The sequence below is a fragment of the Prorops nasuta genome, unplaced genomic scaffold (assembly GCF_024137725.1).
Source record: "Prorops nasuta isolate Cenicafe-Biocafe unplaced genomic scaffold, Cenicafe_Pnas_1.2 PNAS00004, whole genome shotgun sequence".
NCBI classification, from domain to species: domain Eukaryota; kingdom Metazoa; phylum Arthropoda; class Insecta; order Hymenoptera; family Bethylidae; genus Prorops; species Prorops nasuta.
The window spans coordinates 10,963,812-10,976,994 of NW_027116801.1; the positions used below are offsets into that span (position 1 = coordinate 10,963,812).

Consider the following 13,183-nt stretch of genomic DNA (forward strand, 5'->3'; position numbering starts at 1 on the left):
AGATTTTTCTATTATTATGCTATTATTACTTTAAAGATGGAAAAATACGCCCTTTTATCCTCCAAATCCTCATTAAATTGACATATAGTGAAAAGTATTTTAAATGGTTCGTTAAAATTTCATATTTTCTAGCGCTAGATTTTAATCTCACTTCACACACTCCCCCTACTCATATCTACTGCCCCCTCTATGCCCCTGGATCAGCAACGTGGAAGTGTGCCGTGTGGAAGAAATTGGAACCACTATGGTGATGGTGTGGTCGGAATATTAACCTCAAACACAATTTTGACGTTATATTTGCTTTTAACAAATTATTATTATAAAAATATAGAATAGATGAAAAAAGTTTAAAAATAATAAATTTAATTGTAGCAAAGTTATAAATAAGTAGATTTATAGGAAGTGTTGAGTTTTAAATGGTTCAATATGGATACAAAATTTTCCGTGTTATATGCAGAATTAAATAAGCTAGGCCAAAGTGGAGAGTACGAAAGAGCTCTGAAAACTGCTAATAAAAGTATATTTATAATAATATTTATAGTATATCACGTTTCTTATCTAGTATAACCATTTCACTTTACATGTACGGTTATATTTACAGTTTTAGGAGTAGCTGCAAACGAAGAAGCTGCACTTCACTGTAAAGCTATATGTTATATACAGCTCTCTAAATTTAATGAAGCTCTGCAATTAATAACAAGGAATTTTAAATCTCCTGGGTATATATCTTATAATACTTCACATCTGCGTTAGAGGTTTTTATTAATTTTTATTGCATTATAATAAGCTCTTAATTTATAGGAACCTAGATTTTGAAAAAGCGTACTGCCTTTATCGTCTTAATGAAGTTTCAGAAGCATTAAAAGTTGTTCAAAGCATTCAAAATCCTTCATTAAAAATAAAAGAGTTAAAGGCACAAATTTTATATCGTCTTGAAAAATATGAGGAATGTTTTGCTGCTTATAGAGATATTATTAAAAATTCAAATGATGATTATGAAGATGAAAGAGAAGCAAATCTTGCAGCAGTTTTGGCAAACCTGGAGAGTGAGGGTTCTGTATGTGTCTTAAATTATTTTCTTTACTAAAAATTGTATTACTTAGAGTACAAATAACATTTTTAAAATATATTTTAGAACATAGAAACTCCTGAATTAAGAGAAAGTACTTATGAACTAATGTATAATGCTGCCTGTCAGCTGGTTATGCAAGGTAGTAAGGGTAATACTACTGCACTAGTTGAAGCAGAGAAGAAGTTAAAAGCTGCTGAGAATCTTTGTCGAGAAGGGCTAGAAGAAGATGGATTGACAGAAGAAGCAGTAGAAGATGAACTAGGAATTATAAAGGTTCAACTGGGTTATTGCTTACAGCAACAAGGGAGAGAGAAGGAAGCTCAAGCATTATACACAGCTGCTTTAAAAGCTAAACCAGATGATATTGCATTAGCAGCAGTAGCTAATAATAATTTGGTTTCTTTAAATAAGGATCAAAATGTGTTTGACAGTAAAAAGAGAATGAAAAATGCTACTCATGAAAGTCTTGAACATAAATTAACATCTAAACAGAAAAAGATTATAGCTTATAATCACTGTCTCTTATCTCTGTACACAGATCAGGTAAGAGTACATTATGATTTTTATTAAACTAAAGAAATATTACTTAAAAAAACATTTTATCTTTTAGAGTGATCAGTGTCAACAGCTTTGTAATAAGCTTGCTAAAGATTATCCAAGTTTAGCTTCGGATGCTATGTTTGTTAAAGCTTGTCAACTTAGTAAGGATGGTAAAGTAAAAGAGGCAACAAAATTATTGAATGAACATGCATTTGGTGAAAAAGAATTAGATATGAAATTAGCATGTGTACATCTGCTTCTTAGTCAAGATGAGAGGAAAGAAGCTATTAACGTTATTCAGAGCTTGAATGACAAATACAAATGTTTACCGGGTATCGTTAGTGCACTAGTTACTCTTTATATGGCCAATGACAATCGCGAAGAAGCCTCAGAAGTTTTGAAGAATGCAGTGAATTATTATAATAAAAACAAGGTATATATAAATTATAATTAAAATATTATGTTCAATGTTAATCGTTAAAAAAAAAAATATTTTTAGGATCCTACTATTAATTTAGGAGACCTCTATCGACAAGCCGCTGACTTTTATTTACGTGGTGGTGAAATTAAGGCGGCGGCAGACGTCCTACAGGAGCTATTAGATGCATCACCTGACAATACTAAAACATTGGCACAATTGGTTGTGGCTTATGCTCAGTTTTCACCAGCCAAAGCTCAACAACTGTCTAAAAGATTACCTCCAATAAGTGAATTAACTGATAAAACTGACATTGATGCATTGGAAAGCAGCAATTGGGTAATTGGTACAAAGGTGGTCAAGAAAAAAGTGGAGCCATCTCCTGGGTAAGTTAAACTGTTAATGTCATTATCCATTTAGGTCAAATCCTTAAGTTTTATAAGGTTTGTAAACCTTCAATAGTGCTTATTAGATATGACTTAATTTATTTCTTATTAAGCACTTTAAAAAAACTATTTACGTGTAATAAGAAGTATATTCTCTCACTTGTATAGCACCTAAATTTCAATTAATAATTAATTTGTGTTTAGAAAACCTTCTGGTGATTTGATAAAAACGAAAAAGAAACATAAACGCAAACGAAGGCTGCCGAAGAACTATGATCCTAATGTGCAACCAGATCCAGAGAGATGGTTACCCAAACATGAGCGTACTACATTTAGAAAGAAGCGAGATCGTAGAAATCGCGACACTACTATGAAAGGAACTCAAGGAGCAACTGCAGGAGCGAGTGACTTATAGTAAGTTATTTTTTACTAAATTAAATCGTTGTAATTATTGAATATTTTATAAAACAATATAATTACTTTTTACAGTGACATCACAAAAATGCCTGCAAATGTAAAACCTTCTCCTAATCCACGTCAAAGTCCAGCTGTTGAAACACCTGGCCCTAGGCAACAACAACGTAAAGTTCAACAAAAGAAAAGAAAGAAAAGCAGCAAATGGTAATGCTAAGACAAGAAACATATGCGGGCTATATATATATATTATATACACTCAATTTTAATAAAAAAAAAATATACCAATTAATATTATAGTATTTTATATTGGTACTCCTTCCTTTAGTTATGTTAATTATTAAAAACATTTACTTAAATGAAATGAAAGAAGACTTTCACACAGTACATAAAATATTTTTTATTTAATGTTGTTACAAACTTTTATTTACCATGTGATATTTATTGTATCCATTGACTAGGGATTGGCGCTGTATGAATCCGTCATTTCACTAATAACAATTGTATATAAAAATACAATCTGTATTCAGATTATTTATGAAATTTATGGTTTGAATAAATGTGATTTATACATAATATTGAAGTTCAATAATATTGTAACAAACGTATATTCGTGGCACAAGTTAAGATTGCTCTGTGCAATTATCGAAATAATTCTTAATGCCACCTTATTTTCCTCATTACTATATCTTAATCATACGTATCAATTATTTGTAAACGCGCGAACTTCTGTAACTATAAAAACAAAATCTGACTATGTACCACCATGATAATTTGATGTACTTGTTATATATAATCTTTTTTAACACAGTAACTTATTGTCACTTACTTAACATATAATGTAATAATATCATCATTTCACTTAAATTTACAATAACAGGTAATCATTAATACGTAAACATAGAGCTTATATTACCGGAGTTATGTTTACTACACATTTCATGTATAACATCAAACATTTCTAGAAATGCCAGTAAAACCAAATTTATATCAGAAAAGCAAGTGTGCATATTCATATATACATACCTACAGAATAAATATCATCATAACAGTTAAGTATAACTATATTAATGTAATAGTAGCTCAAAAATTTGGAGAATGTTTTTCTTTATAAAACATCTATTGATTCAAATAAAATTTTAATTAACTTCAGTTGTTGCAGTAAGATTCATGAAAGCTTTTGTGTAATATTGTTCAGTTTTTAAAATTTTTGGGAATAGTATTGGTACAAAGATATTCTCTTTGTACAAAGAAATATTAAATTTTCTCTTATATAATATTCGACATAAAATATGATTTTATATAGATAATATAAATTGAAGTAAAAAGAAAATTTTAAATAAATATACAAATAAAACTGTTAGAATGTGTTATCGTATGCCACACCCATCTATCAGCAATTGATCCCTTAATGTTGTCAGAATCAAATATCTACTACATGTTTCATAAAATATATTTGCTCATGATTAAAAATAGATGAGCAAGGCACAAACATACGAATAGCAGAAAATTTAAATGTAATATCAGGGGAAAAATATTGCTATAATCCCAGGTAAAGAGTTGACAACATTTTTATTTTTGGGGAATAATGCCTTCCCATGCATCTTCTCGTTGCTTATTTGCTAATTTTCGTTTTTCTGTAATAAATTAAATAATATATAAGAAAATTTATGAAAAATATATTCAATTTGAAGCTTCTAACTATTAACACAGTAATAAATGATGATCTAATTTATACAATATAATTTAAGTAACTAAAATTATCAAATGAATACCTAAATGAATTTTATATATATATATATATTGTATTTATTATTTTACTAAAATATTTAACAGTAAACAAAACGATTGTTTTACTATAGCTAATTTTATACTTAACGGGATCCCTCACGCGTGCTTTACCGACAGTACAAGTTAATAAACAATTCGTTTAACAAAAGTTAAATGCGAAGCAAATTGCAAAAACGGGCTTCTTTATGACAAGGTGCCAATTCTAACGAGTCAATCGAGCTTAAAAAAACTCAAATCGGATGAAGAATAACGCTGTACCACTGTCCCGCGTTCTTGAAGTGGAAATGACCAAAAGTAACCTCTCTTCAAAAACGCGACACAATGGTACAGCGTTATTTTTCAACTAATTTGAGTGATTTTAAGTTCGTTTGACTCGTTAGGACTGGCACATTGTCCTACAAAGGCACGATTGTTCAATTTGCCTCGCATTTGAATTTTATTAATAGAATTGTTTATTGACTTGTACTGTCGGTGAAGCTCGCGTGAGGGATCCCGTTAAAACTCAATTTATTCTTGCTCGAACATGATAGAAAAAAATTATATTGTCTATATTTACCTTTAGCTTCACGAAGTACATTTTTTTCTAATTCACGTTCTTGTCTAGCCGTAGCTAATCTCACGCCTAAAGCCCCAGTTACTAGTCTTCTCGCTAGTGCAGCGCAAGTTTCTGGGCGGCTTCTATAAGGTTGTAAAAACTCAGCACTTCGCCGTGCTTTAGATTTGCTAAGGGCAGTAGCGTCTCGCAATGGTCTCGTTTTTACAAATGGATGATTTGATGCTAGCACTTCTGCAGCTAATTAACAAATAAGAGTTTTAATATAATCTATGTATTCTTGTATTATTTTAGGAATATTCATTCTTAAAATTTACAAGAACATACACTAAATTTGATTAATAATTTTATTTTTGAAAAAGAATTAAAAACCTACCGATTAAAGGACTGCTAAAAACCCCAAGGCAATGTGTATCATCCACCCATTTTAGTTCAAAACCTCCGTTTTTAAAAGGACTGAAAACAGCGGCAAGATCGCTGGTTTTGAAATCTGATGGGAAGTTATAAATTTCTACGACATGAGCAAATTCATCACTGGACACTTCAATTTGCTTAGTGTACGCTTTATAGGTATTTTTAGGTTGTTCGATTGTAACCTCACCAACAGCTGATGTCAGCTAAAAGAAATAAAATGTATAACAATTATAAGTTAGTATAGAAATACAGATGTAATATATTCTTACTTCTTCCATCATTGTAGGATCTAAGCAATCGCCATTATCGTCAAAAAGACTATCCCAATCACATTCATCACGATTAATTTTTACAAGAGGAGCCGGAGGCGAAGCTGGTTTACTTTTTGGTCTTTCAACTTTTTTAACTTTTTTCTCTGGAGGAGTCAACGGGGTAGGTGTATCCTGATTGGATTTCACTTTAGACGGTTCCTTATCCGATATTCTAATTACCTCGGGTATTTTCTGTCGTGTCTGCAATCTTTCTTCTTCATTTATTATATCGTCCTGATTTACAACACTTGCGTCGTCATTTCGTTTATCCCATGAACAAATAAGGGCATTATCACTATTATGATCATTGGCTTTATGCATGAAGTTATGGATTGACTCTATATACTTTTTGTCATTAGATACTTGCGAAAACGAACAAGGTTTCAAATCATCTAAATAAATAGTATCTTCAGACTTATTTGAGACTTGATTAGATTCTTTATCATTTTCTATTGATTCTACCGTAGCTATTTCAAGCCTATCACATTTATTTGTACAATCTTCTGTAACCTGACTGACGTCCGCGTACATGGACGTGCAAGCCTCATAGTTTGAAGCATGAACTTTATTAGAATTTAATGATTCATTAGTAATTAAAAGTTTACTCGTATATTCAAGATTTTCCTCATATTTATCTTCGCACTGTACTTCAGCAGTATTATTCGAGTACGAATCAAAATTGATAATGCTTAACGATCGAGGGTCAATTGATTTGCATGAATCATGCTCGGCATTGCTTTCCTCTTTAGCATAATCATTAGGAGGCGATGTTAACAGCGATGCATTATCGTTAAAAGCATATTTTAATTGATCCGATACTGCGGGCTTCGAACGACTTGGTTCGGAAGATTTTAGACTTTCTTCGACTTCTAAACTCCGCCGGTGTCTTGGAACATACACAGCACGATCTGGTCTTCTTCTTCTATTACTATTTCTGCAATAATATAAAATTCATATTAAATCTTACACAGTTGGTTTTCGAATTATTTGCTGTTACATAATATTCATCTACATTTAATTACTACTATACTGTAAATGATATTAAATCCTCAACTTTAATATAAATTCAGATAACTAATACTTTTTTGATCTAATATAATGAACTTTTTAAATATTACAATTTTGAAGTTACTAAGGTCCCAATAATTTAATACGATTATCAAAATGAGTAATACGATCTATGTCGATATTTTAATATACGGTAGTAAATAACGTACAAAAATCATGTCTACTTAAGATTAATATTTGTTTACTTGATAGAAGAGCTATCAGACTGCGGTTGAGCCGGTTCTACGGAAATCTGGACATTTTGCGTAGCCTTTCGCGCTGCCGGTGGTCTATAAATTTCCACAGCTGGAGTTGATTTTACTGAAAAACGATATTACAAAATATATTAAATCACGATTAAAGAAACTCGTTACATGCTAATATTTCTCTTTCGCAAGTATATGAAATACATGAAAATTCGCATGTTCGTCTACTACATCTGTATTCATGCATGTGATAGCGTATACCGAGAAACTTAAAAGATTGAAATAAATACTTTCGCGAATTACTGCACAAACATTGTTTAAAATCTTTATATACGAATTAAATTTAATTCGTTAATGAAAAAGAGTTTTTTCTGTGCAAACCTTGTCTTTGAGGACGAGAATGTTCTGGAGAGGCTGAAGTCGACGCCGAAGTTGAGGAAGACCTTCGTCCTTCGACACCCATTATACTAACAGTATTTTGTGCACTTTTTGTGCATTTCACCTCATCAGTTTCTTCTGCATTTTTATACGACGTACCATTAGTTTTAGGATCCCTAATAAAAGCAAAAAATTAGTAAGACCAATAATTTTTTAGAGGATATTTGAACATTTTAATAATCCTCAAGTTTGTATTACATTTCATATTTGTATAAGGGTAGTAAAAAAAATAAACAAGTGTCTCACTAAAGTCAAGAAAGTTAAATTCTTGTGGTCGTTTAGGAACAATGCGTAACTTCCAACCTTAGCCCGGCCAGTTTCACTTTCGTTTATATAGCATACTCTTACCGCTCTACAAGCTTGCTTTCGACATTCGCATGCTTCGTATCTTATTATTAAATGACATTCATTGATATTCTTCTGTACCATAGTAGCACTATAAAATATCCTTTCATTGTTAGACTTCAAAATAAATATGAATGTAGTAAATAAAATATATTGATGTTTTTTTAATCAAAACACAAATGGAAAATGATAATTAAAGGTAACGCGTTAATAAATGACAGTAAGATTGAATAATGTTTCAAAAATTTAGGTCGATTCAATGCGTTTTTTCGCTGTGATATAATATTACGTATTTTGTAGATAAACAATGATTTAACATTCATAAATCGATCCAATAAGAGACAGTGTTTTTTAGCACTATTTCTATTTTAAATGTTAATGCTAAAGTGGTTGGATTAGTAAAAGCATATAATGCAAATAATGTAAAATAAAGAGATATAATCCAATAAATTGGATAAATAACATTTAAGTAAAATATATTTGAACAGAAATGCAGTAAAATTTTAAATTGTGGATCTTTTTGTACCTTTTCACATCACTTTTAAAACAAACAACGGTTCTTCTTTCGGACGTTTGACCGATGGAGAAGGTGAAGAGTAGATTCGAGAAACGATCTTGCACGAGCTGATGAATGAGAAATCGTCGGTAATTGTTTACAGGTGGAAAAACGAGGACTCTGCAAAAGTGAAAACTCTACTGATCAAGTCTCAGTGGAGATCCGAAAGAAAGTGAAGATGCTGGACGAGATTCCAGCGCGGACATCGGACGCAACGACCAAAGTAACTCAACCACGCTCAAATTGAGACTCAACTGAGTGCTGGTAAGTTTCAGCACTTTCAGCTACGGTGTTGGTGCGTACCTCTACGGATACTCGCTAGCCAAACTCTACAGACTAACTTTTACATAACCCACTATAAATGCTTTCTCTTTCTTCAACTTTACTTCCTTTCATCAGATACATCCTCATTTATGCTATTTCTCATGCTTCATTGCTTAATTAGTAATTACCAAACAATATCCTTCCACATAGTTTTGCATCTATTATTTATTTATGCAAATCAAATTACGATCTAAGATTTATCATTTCTACATTTTTCTTGCGACTATGAGCTTTTTGATTGTGATTATTTATAGTATTATTATAAAAAAACTTGGAACGTAAGAGATAATGCATTTTTACTATATTATTTAGCTTGGAGTAAACAGATTAAAACATGAAAAGTTAAACATTATGATTGCGTTCATAAAAATACAATAAAATATTTATTGTTTTGAGGTAGAAGAAATAAGTTGATCCTAACACTCTGAGTACAAGTATTTTTGAAGAAAATCTGTATCATTAAACTTTTAGTCAATCTGAATGATTACAAACCCAAAAGCTTTACGATATGTAATATACTTAAAATTATATTAATATTTTTATTTGTTTATTTAAATAAACTATGAGCTGAACATGATTAAAACAACAGATAAGTCAAAGAAGAAAGTATTGCAATTGAAAAGCTTATATTATAAAAGTAACATAAATTATGATAAAATATAAGTATTTAAATTAAGAAAAATTATTTATTGCCTGTACCTTTTGCGTATTTCGTCCTTCGAAAATTCAATCACATCATTTTCCACATCTTCAGAAAATAGACTGTCTTGTAAACTCATTTATCCAGGCACATAATTCAACGCTGCACAGAATTGTAATTTGTATTTTTTGGATTATATGGGGCAATAAAGAAGTTTACTTTTACAGGAAAACAAATTTTGATTCATCTCGCGTCGTTTTAGTTATTAATTAACAATAAGATAAGGATAACCCCTTTTTAGGAGCAGATATTTAATGAAACATCGATATTATATAGGTATATATGAAAATATGATGTAAAAATATCTACAATGGTATTAAAGAAATTTATTTACTTTTATAACTTTATCCAATATTTCTTCCTTAAAGATCTGTAGTCTGAACTTAGATCCGAACTGGACTCAATAGAAAGGAGAATACACTCCCTTTCGGCTTTCATATACACTCAAAGCAGATTAGAATAGATCTAATAGCATCACAAATAGTAGATTCCGTCGATTCCGTGTAAGACAGTGTAAGATTCGATAGGCAATCATCATGTCATGCGTTATAAAATAAGGCATAAAATAACAAATAAGATAGAAAGGGAACTACGGGCTTACGGGCACTACTAGAGACAATTGTCGAACGTTTGACTCCGTTTGAGATCATCAGCGCTGTCTATCGGCAGAGAATGCGGGGAATTGCCGCGACCCGCGGGCAATTTCCCGTTTCATCTGTAAAAGCCATTGTTGAAAAATGGCCGTAAAGTGGTAAACAGTGGTAAAAATAAACAGTTCAAAAGATTTAATGTAAATAATCTAATGATTTAAAGAAAAAAACTGCTTCCCTACACACGTTTAAATAAATAGTGTTTAGATTTACTTAGATTTAAATATAATCGACTGATCATCAACTAAATAAAATTAAGAGAAAATATTTGGTATTTTTAGTCGATAATGCAACTATATTTTTACGATTTAAAATTGTAATAAAATTAATATTAATATCTGGTTGAAATTTAAATAACTGAGTCTTGGATAAAGCAATCGATAATTATAAATGGCACTTTTATTCACAAGTATGTGGGACTCAACAATGTTCCTGAGCACCTTAACCCCTAAATTTTATGTAGCTTTAACCGGAACGTCTTCCTTAATTTCTGGTTTAATTTTAATCTTTGAATGGTGGTACTTCAGAAAATATGGAACATCTTTTATTGAACAAGTATCTTTAAATCATATTTCCCCTTGGATCGGAGGAGGAGACAATGGATCAGATAACAACAACTCTAATTTAAATGGCTCAAATTCATCAACCCAGCATAGTGTCCCTGAATGTAAAGTTTGGCGTAATCCAATTAATTTATTCAGGGGTGCTGAATATCAAAGATTTTATTGGGCAACGAATAAAGAGCCCCTTACTTATTATGATATGAATTTATCTGCCCAGGATCACCAGACATTTTTTACATGTGAAGGTGACACAGGTAAAATTAAACTTATCTTATATTAGAACTATTTTTGTTTTAATTCTCATTAAAAACAAATATCTATCATTTTCACAGGTAAGGCAGAATATGAAATTATGCAAACTGCTTGGAGAGAGCGTAATCCAGTGGTAAGAATTAAAGCTGCACACAGTGCTTTAGACCGTAATCCAGATTGTGCTCCAGCTTATATCTTGTTAGCTGAGGAAGAAGCTACAACAATTGTAGAAGCAGAAAAGATTTTAAAACAAGCACTTAAGGTAGCGGAAAATAATTATAGAAAATCACAAAATACACAACATCAAGGCTCCATTGCAGAAGCAATTCACAGGAGGGATACGAATGTATTAATTTATATCAAAAGAAGACTTGCTATGTGTGCAAGAAAATTAGGCAAACTTAAGGAAGCAGTAAAAATGTTCAGGGATCTTACAAAAGAAGTACCACCCATTATGAATGTATTAAATATTCATGAAAATCTCATTGAAGCATTACTAGAAATGCAAGCGTATGCAGATGTACAGGCAGTACTAGCAAAATATGATGACATAAGTCTACCGAAATCAGCAACGATTTGTTATACAGCGGCTTTATTAAAAGCGAGAATAGTAGCTGACAAATTCTCCCCAGATATTGCCAGCAAGAGAGGACTTACTACAGCAGAAATGTCCGCAGTTGAAGCAATTCACAGGGCAGTGGAGTTTAATCCTCATGTACCAAAATATTTATTAGAAATGAAACCATTAATTTTACCACCTGAACATGTTTTGAAAAGAGGAGATTCAGAGGCAATTGCTTATGCGTTCTTTCATTTGGCACATTGGAAACAGATGGAAGGAGCCCTTAATCTTTTACACTGTACTTGGGAAGGTACATTTAGAATGTTACCTTATCCATTGGAAAGAGGTCATTTGTTTTATCCTTACCCAACCTGCACAGAGTGTGCCGATCGCGAGCTTTTACCCTCGTTTCACGACGTTAGTGTATATCCAAAAAAGGAATTACCATTTTTCATTTTATTCACAGCTGGTTTGTGCTCTTTTACAGCACTTCTGGCACTCCTTACACATCAGTACCCAGACACAATGGGTGTAGTCGCTAAGGCATTGCTCGCTTGGTTTTCCCATCCATTTTATTATATTCTTGATAAGTTGGAAGCAATCTTGCCATCTAATTTATTACAACAGCTCTCTAGAATATAAGTTGTTTTTAAAATCTTTCTCAAACTTAATGTGATATTTAAAATACTTGCGCTTCTTTTCGTTAATCATGATTACAGATAAAGAGGCCAATATTCGCGCGCGCGCGCGCGAATGATACCTTGAAGCTTAAGATGGTAATTTAAGCTACTACAGTTTTACGTATATAAACATTAGCCACATACATACTAATATGTCTGTTGACTTACCAATTCTCTTGACTGACATTCGTGTATTTATAAGCTTAAGTCTTTAGTCAATTAAACTCTTTGTAATGTAGGAAAAAGAAGAAATTGAAGATTACAATTTCACAGTAATTCACTTCCATTATTCCTCAATTTATTTCATAAGAATCGTTATTTGTTAAGGTATGCAGATTGTATCTGTTCTCATTTGTTTTATTTCAAACAAATTTAAAAGTGTAACTTTTTTCATTATTTTACTTTCTGGTGAATAAAGATATTCAAAACAGAATACTTAAAATACTCGTTAACACTAGTATTGTTATTTTTTTCCCAGGATTATAGGATCCATTTTTAAAAAACAAAAATCCTTACTTTATTCATGTTTATTTGATAATTAGCATTATCAATATCTCATACTGAGGCGAAAGATCTCAACGGACCAGAAATATTCAGCAGGTTTTAAGAGAATAAAACCCGATATGTATATAATTCGCAATAAATTTCCCTATGTTTGAACTTATAATTTTTTTAAAGCTAATTATAATCTCTTTATTAAATCAGTATCAGAAATCAGCTTTTATTTTAATGACTAAAGTAATACATATTTAACGTAGAATATTCGGAGCTTTGTATCGAAACGCGCACATACATGCATGCACTCATTCAAAGATTTTTGAATTGGTGTTAGCATATCTCTGGTCTGACTGTTGATCGTGAGACGGTTATGATAGGAGAAAGAGAGAGAAAGAGAGATAAGACACTTGGAAGTCAGAAGGCTCGGGTCTCTCGTAATCCGAGCCAACTTTTTGTGACTTTT

General features: G+C 31.5%; 3 protein-coding genes across 7 annotated transcripts; 2 read left to right on the forward strand and 1 right to left on the reverse strand.

The window, feature by feature from the left end:
• Positions 1-233: 233 nt before the first annotated feature.
• Srp72 (signal recognition particle 72) lies at positions 234-3,167 on the forward strand. The gene is made up of 8 exons (XM_066726009.1): positions 234-517; positions 602-719; positions 802-1,057; positions 1,136-1,615; positions 1,683-2,045; positions 2,112-2,416; positions 2,621-2,830; positions 2,906-3,167. The coding sequence occupies exons 1-8, from the start codon at positions 427-429 to the stop codon at positions 3,039-3,041; spliced, it is 1,959 nt and encodes a 652-aa protein (XP_066582106.1). The 5' UTR covers positions 234-426; the 3' UTR covers positions 3,042-3,167.
• A 48-nt stretch (positions 3,168-3,215) lies between these two features.
• LOC136772839 (coiled-coil domain-containing protein R3HCC1L) lies at positions 3,216-10,034 on the reverse strand. 5 transcript variants are annotated; one of them, XM_066726004.1, is made up of 9 exons: positions 9,850-10,034; positions 9,515-9,617; positions 8,462-8,611; positions 7,534-7,706; positions 7,153-7,267; positions 5,858-6,833; positions 5,551-5,791; positions 5,178-5,414; positions 3,216-4,467 (listed from the first exon to the last, which is right to left on the reverse strand). In XM_066726004.1, the coding sequence occupies exons 2-9, from the start codon at positions 9,592-9,594 to the stop codon at positions 4,403-4,405; spliced, it is 2,037 nt and encodes a 678-aa protein (XP_066582101.1). In that variant the 5' UTR covers positions 9,595-9,617; positions 9,850-10,034; the 3' UTR covers positions 3,216-4,402. The 5 variants fall into 5 exon arrangements, with proteins under 5 accessions (XP_066582101.1, XP_066582103.1, XP_066582102.1 ...); XM_066726006.1 differs by lacking the exon at positions 8,462-8,611; XM_066726005.1 differs by lacking the exon at positions 9,850-10,034 and having other exon boundaries at positions 9,515-9,803.
• A 235-nt stretch (positions 10,035-10,269) lies between these two features.
• On the forward strand, positions 10,270-12,619 carry LOC136772406 (protein ST7 homolog). The gene is made up of 2 exons (XM_066725360.1): positions 10,270-10,982; positions 11,061-12,619. Exons 1-2 carry the CDS (start codon positions 10,556-10,558, stop codon positions 12,182-12,184), a joined length of 1,551 nt encoding a protein of 516 aa, XP_066581457.1. The 5' UTR covers positions 10,270-10,555; the 3' UTR covers positions 12,185-12,619.
• The last annotated feature ends 564 nt before the right edge of the window (positions 12,620-13,183 follow it).

Bases quoted from the DNA above. Each gene is read 5' to 3' on its own strand.
- Srp72 (XM_066726009.1), top strand. From the start codon at position 427: ATGGATACAAAATTTTCCGTGTTATATGCAGAATTAAATAAGCTAGGC. The intron at 2,046-2,111 runs GTATATATAAAT...AAATATTTTTAG, and splicing joins ATTATTATAATAAAAACAAG to GATCCTACTATTAATTTAGG. The intron at 2,417-2,620 runs GTAAGTTAAACT...ATTTGTGTTTAG, and splicing joins AAAGTGGAGCCATCTCCTGG to AAAACCTTCTGGTGATTTGA.
- LOC136772839 (XM_066726004.1), bottom strand. From the start codon at position 9,594: ATGAGTTTACAAGACAGTCTATTTTCTGAAGATGTGGAAAATGATGTG. The intron at 8,612-9,514 runs GTACAGGCAATA...TCACTTTTGCAG, and splicing joins AAGGACGAAATACGCAAAAG to AGTCCTCGTTTTTCCACCTG. The intron at 6,834-7,152 runs GTAAACAAATAT...ATATTATTGCAG, and splicing joins TCTGATAGCTCTTCTATCAA to AAATAGTAATAGAAGAAGAA.
- LOC136772406 (XM_066725360.1), top strand. From the start codon at position 10,556: ATGGCACTTTTATTCACAAGTATGTGGGACTCAACAATGTTCCTGAGC. The intron at 10,983-11,060 runs GTAAAATTAAAC...TCATTTTCACAG, and splicing joins TACATGTGAAGGTGACACAG to GTAAGGCAGAATATGAAATT.